The sequence below is a fragment of the Hordeum vulgare genome, chromosome 6H, assembly GCF_904849725.1.
Source record: "Hordeum vulgare subsp. vulgare chromosome 6H, MorexV3_pseudomolecules_assembly, whole genome shotgun sequence".
NCBI classification, from domain to species: Eukaryota; Viridiplantae; Streptophyta; class Magnoliopsida; order Poales; family Poaceae; genus Hordeum; species Hordeum vulgare.
In genome coordinates this window covers 204218986-204235711 of record NC_058523.1, presented here as the reverse complement: position 1 = coordinate 204235711, position 16726 = coordinate 204218986, and the positions used below count along the sequence as shown (strand labels likewise).

The following is a 16726-nucleotide window of genomic DNA, read 5'->3' as shown; positions in this document are numbered from 1 at the left end:
TATAAAAGGCCAAGCATAGGAAGTATGTTAGACCTAGATGTGATTTTCACATGCTTTAGGATGCTCTTGTTGTGCTTCAATTCTTGTCTTTCGTAAGAGCATCATTGAATGCCTAGCTAAGGGCGTTAAACAAAAGCGCTTGTTGGGAGGAAACCCAACGACTCTATCCTTTTTCTTTCTGTTTTGTGTTTTCCACACTTTCATAATTCTGTTATGAATGTGTTTTTTGTGTTTCTTTTTGCGTTTGTGCCAAGCAAAACCGTTATGATTAGTCTTGGGGATGATCGTTTGGTCATGCTGGAAAAGACAGAAACTTTCTGCTCATGAAAAGAATTTTCATTTTTTTTCTGTAAGAGCTTTTGAGTTGATTCTTTTTGCTGATGATTGCTACACAAATTCTTCAGATTTCTTATTGTTTCAGAATTTTTGAAGTACCAGAGGTATACGAAATATACAGATTACTACAGACTGGTCTGCTGTTAACAGATTCTGTTTTTGTTGTGTTGGTTGCTTATTTTGATGAAACTATGGATAGTATCGGGGGGTATTAGCCATGGAAGATTGAAAGTACAGTAACCCAACACCAGAACAAGTAGAATTTAAGTTTGCTACAGTACCTAAGGACGTGGTGGTTTGCTTTCTTGTACTAATGCTATCACGAGTTTCTGTTTAAGTTTCGTGTTGTGAAGTTTTCAAGTTTTGGATGAAGTTCTTATGGAAAAAGAGATAAAGAGTGGCAAGAGTTCAAGATTGGGGATGCCCAAGGCACCCCAAGAGATTGAAGGATGCCGTAAAAGCCTAAGCTTGGGGATGCCCCGGGAAGGCATCCCCTCTCTCGTCTTCAATCCATCGGTAACGTTACTTGGGGCTATATTTTTATTCACCACATGTTATGTGTTTTTGCTTGGAGCGTCTTGTATCGTAGGAGTCTTTTATTTTTGTTGTGTCACAATCATCCCTTCTGCACACCTAGAGAGAGAGACATGCACACACCATGATTTTTTTCGAGCTTCACTTATATCTTTTGGTAGACAATTCAGCTCACATGTGCTTCACTTATATCTTCTGAGCTAGATACTTTTGCACTATGTGCTTCACTTATATCTTTTAGAGCACAACGGTGCGTGGCTTGGTAGTTGATCTATGCTTTGAAAGTAGTCTCAAAAGGGGTAGTTATCCAAAGGGATACGAAAACTTCCTCCTTCATGTGCATTGAATAGTTAGAGAAGTTTGATTCATCTCAATTAGTTTTGAGTTGTGGTTATGGTAATATTGAAGTCATGCTAGTAAGGTGTTGTGGATCTAGAATTACTTGTGTTGAAGTTAGTGATTCCCGTAGCATGCACGTATGGTGAACCGCTATGTGATGAAATCTGAGCATGATTAGTATATTGATTGTCATCCTTTGCGTGGCGGTCAGGATCGCGCGATGGTTTATACCTACCAACCCTTCCCCTAGGAGTATGCGTTGAATGCTTTGTATTGATTACTAATAAAACTTTTGCTACAAGTATATCAGTTCTTCATGACTAATGTTGAGTCCATCACTACTAGGAAAAGGGCTATAGATGATATAGATACTAATGGCGCACCACACAAGCAGTGCGCCACTACTATATAGTAGTGGCGCACCATGTGCAGGTGTGCCATTAGTGTGATGGTCACTAATGGCGCACCACACACTCGGTGCGCCACTACTATATTTTTTTATTTTTATTTTTTTGCAAAACTACTAATGGCGCACCAGCAGCTGGTGCGTCATTAGTAACCAGGGTTACTACTGGCGCATCTGTTGGTAGTGCGCCAATACTATAATTTTTTTTTGTTTTTTTTGCAAACTACTAATGGCGCACCACAGCTAGTGCGCCATTAGTAACCAGTGTTACTAATGGCGCATCTGTTGGTGGTGTGCCACTACTATTTTTTTTTGCAGAACTACTAATGGCGCACCACAGAAGGTGCGCCATTAGTAACCAGGGTTACTAATGGCGCATATGTAGGTGGTGCGCCATTAGTAACCTCGGACCAGCTAGATATTTTGGACAGCCACCTACCCCACTCATTTTTTAAATTTCATGGGCACTTTTTGAATTCATGAATATTTTTTCAAATTTGATGATATTTTTTCATATTCAATATGAAAAAATATTGAATATTGATGAGGACACTCGATCTCGATCCCCCTCCATCTCGATCGCTATCCCCCTCGCTAGATCCCTCTCGCCGCCGAGCACCCCCCGCACCCTCCCCCGCTCCACCGCCGCCGACGACCCCCCGCACCCTCCCCCGCTCCACTGCCGCCGAGCACCCACCGCACCCTCCCCCCCTCCACCGCCGCCGACGACCCCCCGCACCCTCCCCGACCCGCTCCACCGCCGCCGCCAACCCCCCGCACCCTCCCCCGCTCCACCGCCGCCGCCGACCCCCCGCACCCTCCCCCGCACCACCGCCGCCGACGACCCCCCGCACCCTTCCCCGCTCCACCGCCGCCGACGACCCCCCGCACCCTCCCCGGGCCGCTCCACCGCCGCCGACGACCCCCCGCACCCTCCCCTGCTCCACCGCCGCCGCCGACCCCCCGCACCCTCCCCCGCTCCACCGCCGCCGCCGACCCCCCGCACCCTCCCCGGGCCACTCCACTGCCGTCGGCGACCCCCCGCACACTCCCCTGTCTCCTCGCTCGTTCCCCCGAACGGAATCGGCCGAGCGCACCACCCACCCTCTCCCTCCCCCCGAGCGCCATTGCTATCCAAATTTTTTTTTATTACTAATGGCACACCTCTCTGGGATGCGCCATTGCTATCCAAAAAAAGATTACTAATGGCGCACCTCTCTAGGATGCGCCATTGCTATATAAAAAAACTACTAATGGCGCACTGCATGGGGATGCGCCATTGCTATCAAAAAAATCTAATGGCGCACCCCTCGGGGGTGCGCCATTGCTAACCCGCACTGCTCGGCGGCGGCGGCTTTGGGTCTTCTCAGTAGAGTCACCAACCCACCCAGACCGTGCGTGCTCCGCTCCGCCCTCACGCACCTCACCGTGGCCACCTCCTCCCACCCACCGCCGGCGGCGGCGCCATGGAGGTCGGCGGCGAGGAGTTCGCGGTCGGCGTGGTGATCTCCGTGAAGACCACCCTCGGGGAGGAGTTCGAGGGCTAGATCGTCTCCTTCGACCGCCCGAGCAACCTCCTCGTCATCCATATCCTTCCCAAATCCAACCTTTGCTCCCCGCCCCCGTCTCCATGCCATTTACTTCTGCCTCCTGCTCTATTTCTGTGTGCTACCTGGTTGCTTTGTTTCCATGACGGCGTAGATCACAGGAGGGCGTGGGCAGGGCGGAGAGGGGCGAGCGGCGGAACGTGAGGGTGCTCAAGGCCAACTACATCCAGGAGTTCTCCGTCGTCGGCAAGTACGACGACCCGCTCGACCCGGCTGGCTGTGTGCTCGACCTCGCCGCCATCCACGCCAGGGAGGAGGCCTCCGTCAGGTGCGTCATACTGCATCCCAAACACTTTTGGTACTACTTTCTAGTCATTGCTAGTTAGGCATCAGATGCTTATTTATCTTGTTTGTATTTGAGATGCGCTCAAGATTGAATCAATGGATTTGCTCACTCCAGCTGTAGATGCTCTAATGTGTTGTGCTTAGTTGAGTCATTGTACTGGTCAATGTGCAGCACCAGATTTGTAAGGATCATGCACACTGATCAGATACTCAGATCTCAGCAGAAAATCTCTCTAGATTTATGTATACCTATGGATACATACTAATTCCTTGAGAAAAAAATGTGTATGCTGCTAAAGCATGTGGTAGGTTCCTGAACTCCTAAAATGCAGTGCAGCTGCATGGCCAAGGTATACAAAGAAAGACTGGTCAAATAGTGCAAGGTTCTCTCTCTTGACTCTTGCTGTTACTTGTTGCCGATAATGCTCAGTGATAATTCTGAAGTATGGCTACTGTCCCTACGATCTTGATACAAGGTAATAATTACTGAAGGTGTAGAAATTTACATGTGATAAGTTTTTAGGTTTTTTCTGCGAAGATAAGTGATTTTGCATGTGACTGCAGAAATTGATGAAGCAGCAGGGAAGGACCAGATCCGGATGGACGTGTACTTTACATGAGATGGAATGGATAGATGCAGATATGAGAGTAGATGGATGGGCATTAAATCGACAGCCCGTTCAATGGATAGCTCCAAAACCAAAGTCTCTGTCGGATGTACGGCGTGCGATGGATGTGATCACACGATGGAACAGGAGAACATTTTGCAGTAAAGCTGGAACATTAATCATTAAGGTGTGGTCGTCGATCCTCTCCAGCGGTGCATGGACAGAGCAAGGGAGATACTTGAGGTGAGTCTACCAATATTTTTGTTGTGGGATAGTGTATTTGATTGGTGTGAGTGCTTAATTAGCTACACAATCTATTATCTGCCAATAATAGTTGCCAATGTTGAAACATTCTCTGGCCACTTTTGAGTTTTTAATGGCCTCTTCAACTAAAGGAAATTTTTGTAGGACTTCAGTTCTTAACTCATAGAGGTTGTTTGATTTGTAGGATGTTTAACTAGTTAAACTAGTAATGGCGCACCACTCACCCAATGCGCCATTACTATATTTTTTTTTACAAAACTACTAATGGCGCACCACCTGGGAATGCGCCATTGCTATAAAAAAAGAAAGATTACTAATGGCGCACCCCTGGGATGCGCCATTGCTATCACCCCCGCTAAAATCCCCCGTGTCAGTCCCCGCGCGGCCCCTGTGCCCGTATCGAGCTTGCTCTGCCCCGTATCCCTCCCCTTCTCCTGCTCTCCCTCCCAGCGGCGGCCGCCTCGTCGGCGGCGAGCCTCATCGGACGCGCTCCTCAACGGCGTCGGATACCTCCCCGCGCGGCCCATGGGTTAGTCTCCTTCCCTTCTCCTCCCCCTCCCTCCCTCTCCCGCTCGTCCCCATGGCCCGAGGGGGGCTGGCGACCTAGGGTTAGGTGCAGAGCTCCCCGTCGTGCCGACGCCATTCCTGCGTGCTCGTGCGCTGCCGCCGCCGCCCCGTCACGCGCCCGCTGCTTCTCGAAGCCAGTCTCAAGCCTGACCAAGGGTTAGGTGCAGATCTCCCCACCGCCACGCTGCGCCGCCTCTACGACACCTCCAACTACGACATGTTGTAGCTCAACAACGGCCTCGCCCTCGCGCCCCAGATGGGGTAAATTCCGCCCCTCCCCACCGCTCCCCAGCTTTCTCTGTTCAGCGAAAGTCAATCCACATATTTAGATCTCATTCTTCAGACTTGTGGTTTCGTTAATGAAACAGAGGGGAGAGCCTGAGCCCTCTTTTGCTCAAGAAGATAACAATATTTAGAACACATGCAACTAGGGTTCATATTTTGGTGTTGGTTGTCATGTGGCAGAAGTACTTTGGATTACATTTTTGATGATGTACTTTGGCACTGGAGATGCATAAATAACATTATTCAGTTTACTTGTGAACGACAACCAGTGCAAGACTAATAGGACGAACTAGAGATGCATAAATAACATTATTCAGTTTACTTGTGAACGGCAGCCGGTACTTTGGCACTGGAGATGCATAAATAACTTCTTCTCCACCCTAACGCTTAGACGGAACTAGATGATCGATACCATGCCTAATTATTCAGGATGAAACAAAAGGAGACAATTTTATACATAATGATGATTACCTAACTGAAAACTGTAGCCAGTGCAAGACTAAGAGGACATAGTAGTGCAGGCGAACGACCTGGTAAATCCATTACGACACCTGGATAACCAAAGACATGAAGAAAGACATAACACAAAAATACTGGTTTCAAAAAAGAAAGGGACATAAATTGCAGTATACATGTATGGAGTAATTCTCTGGCATGGTCTGTCTGTGGCAGTAGGAAAATTGGTGACCACTTGCTGCCACCGCTTTGGCTCGCGCTTTGGTTTCTCTGTTCTGTCTGTTGGGGCAGAGGGGTTCGCCCTCCAAAATTTCAGAGATTATCACAAGCCTGTCCGTCCCTACATTAGGGCCTGGCCTCCTTCTTTGGTACAGAACGATAAGGTAAGCCCATGCGTATACAATTTCTTTCCACTGGATTCGATGCAATTTTCATTTACCTGAGAGCGTTGAATTAATGGATTATTGTGGGAATCTGCCTTTACACTGGAACATTGTTAATTTCTGCCTTTACACTTTTCCAAGGAAAGAGGAAAAACTCTCAACCTCTGCATACTGTGTAGGTGTTTTTACGGAGCTGTTGCAACAGTTGCAGTTGAAGGGTCTCCAAGTAAGTAATCACCTACCATATGTTCACTTTTCTTTCGTAAGTCAGCTTGGCATATGTGATGTGCACAATCTTTCACGTACAAATGGTCTGTGATGCACTAATTACTATGACCAGCAACATGATCATGCTATCAAATGTCCTGTGCATTTCCAGTCACATTTTTAGTATTTGATTACAATATATGATTATACTAGAAATGTCAGAAGTTTGTGAGCTGCAACTCTTATTTTAGTTACTCCTATAACGTATTTGATTCTAATTTGTGAATCTTCTTGACATATGGCCAGATGTTACAGATTCTGTGTACTGGAGCGTTATTCATATTTTTAACATTGTCCAAAGTTGCCTTACTTTCACGCCTTGTTGTTTCGTCAATATTGTTATTAAGTAGGGAGACCTTAGAATGACAAATAGTTTGGGTAATTCTTGATACTGTTTATTCTGACAAGGACACAATTCTATTTACATATCACTGCTCTGGAGACTCTAACTATCACACTCACTGTAAGAATGTCATCAAGTGAGAACAGATTGATGCAATACACTAGGTCTACAATAACTTGAACTAAAAGCACTTCTCCTATGACAGAACTTGTAAAGCTGTAGCCTTATTTTACTAGGATCAAGGGGAAACTATGGATTATGGTTGCACAACTGAAAACAGAACGCATACTTTAGTTTGTGCAGTTGTGGTGATCATATCCATGATTCAATGGTATAATTATACTTGTAGCTATAGTTGTTTAAGTCAAAGAGATTTCAAATAAGTAACATTTGTAAGCTAATATTATAGTTAAGCATGTTTCTTTTACCAGTGCTGCATGGAAGTTTGGCACTACTGTAATTAAGCAACATGATATTACTTAAATGTTAGGTTCCGGATGTTACCTGAATCTCTGCAGTGTTGCTATAGCCCCCTTGCCTGGAATCTGTGTCGCTATATGTTCTGGTCAGTCCTTCACCTTCTATCATCCTCTGATACTCGCCGATGTCATTCATATCTAACACCACCATACCATTGCTATTACCACCACTACCATTGAAGAATCCTAATTTTGATGCCTCTGTGTTGTAACTCGGGATCATTGCTCCTGTTTGTGGATACAGGGCACTATCCAGGCTCATGTACCCTCTGGTTAGTGCCGTCGTGAGGCACTCTTCATCACACCCTGGAGCAAGAGGCATCGAGATAGGCGCAGTGCTGCTCATTTGCATTGCCAGCAAGGGTTCATCTATGCTTTGGGGAAGCCGTGGTTGGCCAAATTGCTCTATGCTGACCTCTCCATTAGCAGCTTGATAGTATCCTGGTGCTGCAAGTGTCTCATTGATTCGGGGAATGAGCTTGGTATCAGGACATACGTTTTGCTCTTCCTCAAGTAGGGCTGAGAGTGTAGAGTCAAAGCAGGGTAACAGGGAGAAGGCCATTTCTAGGATGTCATATATGGATGCTATGGAATTTTGGATGTATGGATGCTATGGAACTATATGTATATATGGATGCTATGGAATTTTGATATATGGATCATGAAATTTGTTATGCAACTTTGCATATATGTTATGTGTTGTGGATCAGTAAAACTATTAGGCACATATTATGTATTATATATATATGTTATGTGCTGTTGAATTTGTGGTTCTGAAACAAAACATATATATGCTAGAATACCAGATACTAATGGAGCACCATGGGCTATACTAATGGCACACCTGGGAGGCATACTAATGGCGCACCTCGGAGGCATACTAATGGCGCACCTGGGAGGCATACTAATGGCGCACCTGAGAGGCATACTAATGGCGCACCTGGGAGGCATACTAATGGCGCACCGTGAGCAATACTAATGGAGCACTGCCTCGTGCTCCATTAGTACGCCAGATACTAATGGCGCACTTGTGGTGCGCCATTAGTAAAAAAATCTAATGGCGTGATGCTAGTGGCGCACCTATAGTCCGCCATTACTAGCCAAAATAGGTGCGCCATTAGCAGGCCTTTTCCTAGTAGTGCATGGGTTAGATGCACTTTCACCTTCCACTATCACTATCTTCTTAGTGCCGTGCAACTTCCGCCGGTGCACGAAACCCACCATTAGCCGACCTCAAAACAGCCACCATACCTACCTACTATGGCTTTTTCAAAGTCATTCCGAGATATATTGCCATGTAACTACCACCATGACATGTGCCACCACGTCTACATTGCCATTGCACGGTCGTAAGATAGCTAGCATGATGTTTCCATTGATGTCTATGCCATGCTAGATCGTTGTCACGGTACACTACCGAAGGCATTCCATATAGAGTCATTGTTGCTCTAAGTTTTGAGTTGAAAGTGTGATGATCATCATTAATGGAGCATTGTCCCATGTGAGGAAATAAAAGAGGCCAAAGAAGCCCACAAAAAGAGGCCAAAGACCCCACTAAATAAAAAAAATGAGAGAAAAAGAGAGAAGGGACAATGCTACCACTTTTTCCACACTTGTGCATATTAAGCACCACGATCTTCATGATTGAGAGTCTCTCATTTTGTCACCACCATATATCTAGTGGGAAATTTTCATTATATAACTTGGCTTGTATATTCCAATGATAGGCTTCCTCAAAATTGCCTTAGGTCTTCTTGAGCAAGCAAGTTGGATGCACACCCACTAGTTTTCTTTAAGAGCTTTCACTTACTCGTAGCTCTAGTGCATCATTTGTATGGTAACCCCTACTCATTCACATTGATATCTATTGATGAGCATCTCCACAGCTCATTGATATGCCTAGTTAATGTGACTATCTTCTCCTTTTTGTCTCGCAACCTCCACCACATTCCACACCATCTATAGTGCTAAAACCATGGTTCACGCTCATGTATTGCGTGAGAGTTGAAAAGGTTTGAGAAAGTAAAGGTGTGAAACAATTACTTGGCCAATACCGGGGTTGTGCATGATTTAAATTCGTTGTGCAATGATGATAGAGCATAGCCACACTATATGCTTTTGTAGGGATAACTTTCTTTTCGCCTTGTTATTTTGAAAGTTCATGATTACCTTGCTAGTTTGCTTGAATGATTATTGTTTCCACGTCAATAGCAAACTATTGTTTTGAATCTAATGGATCTGAACATTCACGTCACATAAGAGGAATTACAAAGGACACCCATGCTAGGTAGCATGAAAGCATAAAAAATTCATTCTTTATCAGTTCCCTACTTGAGGACGAGCAGGAGTTAAGCTTGGGGATGCTTGATACGTCTCAAACGTATCTATAATTTTTGACGGTTTCACGCTGTTATCTTGTCTTCTTTGGTTGTTTTATGTATCTTTTATATCTTTTTTGGGACTAACTTATTAATTCAGTGCCAAGTGCCAGTTCCTGTTTTTTTCCGTGTTTTTGACTCTTTTCAGATCTGATTTTGGAACGGAGTCCAAACGGAAGAAAAACCCCGAAATGATTTTTTCCAGAATGGAAGATCAGGGGGCCTTTGGGCCAAGCCAGGTGGGCTCCAGGGAGCCCACAAGCCCCCACTCCGCCACCAGGGGGAGGCAGCGGTGGCATGGCTTGTGGCCTCCCTGGCCGCCCCCTGACCTAGATCTTTGGCCTCTATATTCCCAAATATTCCGCAAAAAATCGGGGAAGCCTCGAAAATACTTTTCCGCCGCCGCAAGCTTCTGTTTCCGCGAGATCTCATCTAGAGACCCTTCCCGCCGCCCTACCGGAGGGGACTTTGTGGAGTTGGAGGGCTTCATCATCATCATCATCGCCCCTCCAATGACTCGTGAGTAGTTCACTTCAGACCTACGGGTCCGTAGTTAGTAGCTAGATGGCTTCTTCTCTCTCTTGGATCTTCAATACAAAGTTCTCCATGATCTTCATGGAGATCTATCCGACGTAATCTTCTTTGGCTGTGTGTTTGTCGAGATCCGATGAATTGTGGATTTGTGAGCAGATTATCTATGATATATATTTGAGTCTTTGCTCATTTCTTATATGCATGATTTGATATCCTTGTAAGTCTCTCCGAGTCTTGGGTTTTGTTTGGCCAACTAGATCTATGATTCTTGCAATGGGAGAAGTGGTTGGTTTTGGGTTCTACCATGTGGCGACCTTTCCCAGTGACAGTAGGGCAGCAAGGCACACATCAAGTAGTTGCCATCAAGGGTAAAAAGATGGGGTTTTTATCATTGGTTTGAGATTATCCCTCTACATCATGTCATCTTTCTTAAGGCGTTACTCTGTTCTTATGGACTTAATACACTAGATGCATGCTGGATAGCGGTCGACGTGTGGAGTAATAGTAGTAGATGCAGAAAGTGTCGGTCTACTTGTTTTGGACGTGATGCCTATAGATATAATCATTGCACATATATCGTCACGACTTTGCGTGGTTCTATCAATTGCTCGACAGTAATTTGTTCACCCACAGTCTACTTGCTTTCATGAGAGAAGCCACTAGTAAACACTACGGCCCCCGAGTCTAGTCACATCCATCATTTACACCTCCGCTTTTACTTTACTTTGTTACTTTGTTGCTTTCAGTTCTCACTTGGCAACCAATCTATAAGGGATTGACAACCCCTTCATAGTGTTGGAAGCAAGCTTTTGTGTTGTGCAGGATCTTATGATACTCCTCTACGGGATTGATACCTTGGTTCTCAAACTGAGGGAAATACTTACCGTCGCTGTGCTACATCACCCTTTCCGCTTCAAGGGAACACCAACGGAAGGCTCCAAGGCCACGGGGGAAATCCTTTGCATACTTGCCTAGGAAGTCCCTTAAGGCGTAGCCGCAGTTGAAGGATTCCTGGTGCCGTCGATACACCTGTTTCTGGCGCCATTGGAAGGACTTTTGTGCATTAGCATAGCTGACATCAGTTACCATGAGGACTAGTACAGAGATCAGGGGCGAAATCAATTTGCTCCCCGTTATCACCATGATGACCGCCGTCGAGTGCATTCTCCCCCGCGGAGTGGTTCGTATGTGTCCCGATACTACGACGATAGGCGCCCGTTCGATGATGATCGGAGTCCTGGGTTTGATGTGAGGAATGTACTCGTGCAGAGGTGGATTGACAGGGGCAAGGCTCATAGAGATGGTTCTGATAGAGATCATCCGAGTGGAAGCGGCACCGTTGTCTGTGGTCCCGAGTGTTTCAGCATGGCAATTAGATTTGCTGATATTCCCCCCAGCTTCAGGTTGGCGGCTGGAATAAGCAAGTTTAGAGGAGAATCAAAGGTTGATACATGGCTCGATGATTACCGAGTGGCAGTGCAGATTGGCGGAGGAAAGGACAACATCGCCATGAAGCATTTGTCTCTCATGTTGGATGGTACAGACCGGGCGTGGCTGAATCAGTTGGCTCCTTCTAGCATCTATTGCTGGGAAGATCTTGCTCTAGTATTCATTAAAAATTTCAAGGGCACGTGCAAACATCCTGCTGGTTTGTCCGAGTTACAACATTGTGTTCAGAAGCCGAGTGACACTCTGAGAGATTACATCCAGCGGTGGACCACCCTTCATCACATGGTGGAAATCGTTTCTGAGCATCAAGCAGTCTACACTTTCAAGGCCACAGTCAGGTACAAGGAACTTTATCTGAAGTTTGGTTGAAAGGGAGACATGTCCATGAGCAAGATGATGGAGATTGCCACTTGGTACGCCAATGGCGAAGGGGAAGATCGCCTTCGCAGTGGTAAGGGAAAGGTAGTCAACAATGATGCTGGTGGTGGAAACTCCAATAGGAAGCAGAAGCGCCAGGCTGATGGTTCTTCTCACGCAGAAGCGGCCGCTCTGGCGGCACAAGGAAAGAATAAGGGGAAGCCCAAAGGGCAGTTTCCTCCCAGAAAGTCGAAGAATTTGTCGAGAACAGATGTCCTAGATTTGCCGTGTGCAATCCACGCGAAGAAAGATGAGGACGACAATTTGATATTGCCCAAGCATACCACTCGGCAATGCGGATTGCTGATTCAACAGTTCAAAGAAGATCGGTCGAGTGAGAAAACTCTTGAAAAGGAGGATGAAGAAGATAAAGATGATTTTCCAGAAGTCAATGCCACTTTGATGATTTTTGCTGATGTAGAAAGCAAAATTTCATTGAAGGTTATAAACAAAGAGGTCAACATGGCTGTTCCCACCACCCCCACATACCTCAAGTGGTCTCAGACCCCCATAACATTTGATCAGTCGGATCACCCTGCTCACGTCGCTACCCCTGGTCGACAAGCTCTAGTGGTGGATCCGGTTGTGGAAGGCGTTCGCCCCCGCAAGGTTTTGATGGACGAAGGAAGTGGGATGAACATTTTGTATGCATACCCCCTCAAGGGGATGGGCATTCCGATGTCTCGACTCAACAAAAAAATATGCAGTTCCATGGAGTCATTCCTGGAAAATAGGCCATGTCACTCGGCCAGATAACATTGGACGTGGTGTTCGGCACTAACAAGAACTTTCATAAAGAAAGATTAACATTTGAAGTTGTGGACTTCCAGAGCACATATCACACCATCCTTGGTCATCTAGCTTACGCTCGTTTCATGGCCCGCCCATGCTACGTGTATCTCAAGTTGAAGATGCCTGGATCGAAGGTTGTGATCACAGTCACAGGGAATCTACAGAGAACTCAAGAGTGCTTACAAAAAGGCTCTAAGATTGCCGACCGGCAGATGGCTATGGTTGAGTTGGAAGAATACCGGAAGAACACTGATCCTGACGACCTGATGCGCTCCAAGAAGCCCGCTTCTGAGTCTGCTTTTCAGTCGGCACGTGAGGTGAAGAAAGTGAGCATTCACTCGACAGATCCTGATGCTGCCCCGACCAACATCTCAACGACACTCGACGGCAAATAGGAAGCCGCGCTCATCTAGTTCCTCCGTGAGAACTGGGACATCTTCGCATGGAAGCCCTCTGACATGTCGGGTGTGCCTAGGGAGCTCGTGAGCACTGTCTGAGGGTCGATCCAAAGGCAAGGACCGCCAAAGAGCATTTGCGTCGGTCGGCAGCTGAAAAACGGAAAGCAACCGACGAGGAGGTGACTTAACTCTTGGAGGCAAAGTTCATACGCAAAGTTTACCACTCTGAGTGGCTCGCGAACGCCGTCATGGTCCCAAAGAAAGACAAGTATCTCCGCACGTGTGTCGATTTTAAGAATATCAATAAGTTCTGCCCGAAATATCACTTTCCGCACCCCCCCCCGCATCGATCAGATTGTTGACTCAACCGCGGGATGCGAGCATTTATCTTTTCTTGATGCATACTCTGGTTACCATCAGATCCGTCTGTTTGGCCCAAATGAAATAAAGACAGCCTTCATCACCCTTTCGGGTGTTTCTGCTATATCACCATGCCTTTTGGTTTGAAAAATGCTGGTGCTACTTTCAAGTGTATGATTTAGAAATGCCTGCTTGATCGAATCAGTCGGAATGTCGAAGCTTGTATGGATGATATCGTAGTCAAGTCTCGCAAAGGTTCCAACCTACTGACTGGCTTGGCAAAAACATTCGCCAATCGGAGGAAATATGACATCAAGTTGAATCCGACTAACTGCACTTTTGGAGTTCCTGGTGGCAAGTTACTCGGTTTCCTCGTTTCCGAATGGGGGATCAACATCAACCCCGAGAAGATCGGTGCCATCGTTCGAATGAAAAGCCGTGAGCGTGTGCACGATGTCCAGAGACTCATAGATTGCCCGGCGGCGTTGAGTAGGTTTATTTCTCGCCTCCGCGAGAAGGCATTGCCTTTATACCGACTCATGAAGAAGTCTGATGTGTTCGAGTGGACTCCCGAGGCAGAAGCAACGTTTGTCGAGCTAAAAGCCCTGCTTTCCACCCAGTCTGTGCTTGCTGCTCCGCACAACAAAGAGCCCTTACTCTTATACATCGCAGCTACAAATCAAGTCGTTAGCACAGTTCTAATTGTCGAGCGAGAAGAAGTGGGCAAGGCTTACAAAGTCCAACACCCAGTCTACTATATTTCTAAAGTGTTGAATCCTTCGAAGCAAAGGTACCCTCATTATCAGAAGCTCCTCTATGGCATATATTTATCGGTGAAGAAGGTGGCGCACTACTTTCAAGATCATTCAGTCTTAGTCGTCAGTGATGCTCCGTTGTGTGAGATCCTCAACAACCGAGACGCGGCTGGTCGAGTGGCCAAATGGGCCATCGAACTCCTATAATTTGATATCAAATTTGAAGCAAAGAAGGCAATCAAGTCTCAAGCGCTTGCTGATTTCATGGTCGAGTGGGTAGAACAGCAATAGCTGACTCAAATTGACTCGGCACACTGGACCATGTTCTTTGATGGCTCTAAAATGTTGAATGGGTCTGGTGCCGGCGTGGTTTTGGTATCTCCAAAAGGTGACAAGCTCAGCTACGTTCTCCAGATTCACTTTGATTCCTCCAATAATGAAGTTGAATACGAGGCACTCCTCTACGGGTTACGTATGGCAATCTCACTCGGCGTCCGGCGCCTAATGGTATATGGTGATTCGGATTTGGTGGTCAATCAAGTGATGAAGGGATGTGATGTGAGGAACCCTGCCATGACTAGGAATTGCAATGAAGTGCGAAAGCTTGAGAATAAGTTTGAAGGTTTGGAACTTCATCATATTCCCCGAGTGAAAATCAAGCAGCTGACGACCTAGCCAAGATTGGATCCACTCGGAAACTTGTACCTAGGAACGTGTTTCTAGAACACTTACATTCTCATTCGGTACAAGAATACCCCTTCATTGAAGAACCCCCACAAGTGACAAGCACTTCCATCCTGACCATGGAGATTCCGATAGTTATTGATCTGTTCATGGAGATTCTGGTGATTACGCCCGATTGGACGGTTTCGTATATTATGTACATATTGAGACAAAAACTCCTAGAAGACGAGGTTGAAGCTCAACAGGTTGTCCACAGATCCAAGGCGTTTACTGTAATGAACAGATAGCTTTACAGAGAAAGTGTAACTGTCGTAGCTCAGCGGTGCATCTCTCCCAAAGAGGGTCGATTGATTCTGGAGGAAATTCACTCGGGGGCCTGTGGTCATCATGCGTCCTCTTGGACAATTGTATCCAAAGCATACCGAGCTGGTTTTTCTAGCCACATGCTAATGAAATGGCTAAGGAAATCGTGGATCACTGTGAAGGATGCCAGTTTCACTCGAATTTGTCACATAAGCCCGCGTCTGCCCTAAAGACTATTCCACTCATCTAGCCGTTTTCTATGTGGGGTTTGGATATGTTCGGTCCTCTCCGAATGGGCCATAGTGGATTCACACATTTGCTTGTAGCAGTCGACAAGTTCACCAAGTGGATTGAAGCCAAACCCATAAAAAAGTTGGATTCACGCACTGCTATCAAGTTCATAAAGGAAATAACATTCCGGTATGGAGTTCCTTACAATATCATTATAGACAATTGTTCCAACTTCGGCCCGGAAGAATTCAGACACTTTTGCTCCGCCCAAGGTACTCGGGTGGATTACGCATCCGTCGCGCACCCCTATACTAACGGTCAAGCTGAACAAGCAAATGGCCTTATCCTTCAAGGTTTGAAGCCTCGACTCACGCGTGATCTAGATCATGCAACTCGAGCTTGGGTTTCTGAATTACAGTCAGTTCTGTGGGGTTTGAGGACGACTCCCAATAGGTCAACTCGACGTACTCCTTCCTTCTTGGTATATGGAGCCGAAGCCGTTTTGCCGAGTGATCTCCTTCACAATTTTACCCGAGTAGAGCTTTATTCCGAGGCTGAAGCTGAGCAGCCGCGACAGGATGGTGTAGACCTTCTCGAAGAAGAGCGCGAGTTGGCCTTGATTCGGTCTATAGTATACTAGCAGGAACAGTGCCGTTTCCATGCAAGGCATGTCAGGAGTCGAGCATTCCACGAAGGTAATCTGGTGCTCTGAGCGGATCAGCAACGGCCTCACAAGTTAGCCTCCGCATGGTGTCGTGGTTTTGTCATGACATATGTACTCGTGCAAGGACTTAGGTCTGAGGCCATCGCAACCATGTGGCAGCTTGAGAGGGGTTTGTCGAAATCGAGAGACACGAGTTTACCCATGTTCGGCCCCTCCGATGTAGGTAAAAGCCTACGTCCTGCTTGTGTTTCATTGATGAAGATGATGATCTCGATTACAAGGGTGCAGACTCACCACCTCTAATATCGTGGGTGTCTAATCTATCTATCTCATGATTTGTCTTGTCTAGACCTAAGTTGTGAATCTTGTCCCTCTTGGGGCGCCTCACCCCTCCTTATATAGGTGGAAGGGGTAGGTTTACATGTAGAGTCCTAATAGGAGTAGGAATAGGACTAGTCTCTCTTGAATCCTAATCCGGGTCTTGTTTCCTTCTTGTGGGTGTCTTTCCTCTTCTTAGGTCTTCTCTTGTGAGTCGACCCTCTTGGCCTCTCAATGAGCCGCCGTATGCAAGGGTACATGCCGGGCCTTGGGCCTTTGTCGTT

At 46.5% G+C, this 16726-nt stretch overlaps 1 protein-coding gene and 1 pseudogene across 1 annotated transcript; one reads left to right on the top strand and one right to left on the bottom strand.

Moving 5' to 3' along the window:
• Nucleotides 1-3066: 3066 nt before the first annotated feature.
• On the top strand, nucleotides 3067-4127 carry LOC123405306 (annotated as a pseudogene).
• Nucleotides 4128-5103: 976 nt separating this feature from the next.
• On the bottom strand, nucleotides 5104-8253 carry LOC123405305. The gene is made up of 3 exons (XM_045099051.1): nucleotides 8229-8253; nucleotides 7185-7744; nucleotides 5104-5244 (listed from the first exon to the last, which is right to left on the bottom strand). Exons 1-3 carry the CDS (start codon nucleotides 8251-8253, stop codon nucleotides 5104-5106), a joined length of 726 nt encoding a protein of 241 aa, XP_044954986.1.
• Between the last annotated feature and the right edge of the window lie 8473 nt (nucleotides 8254-16726).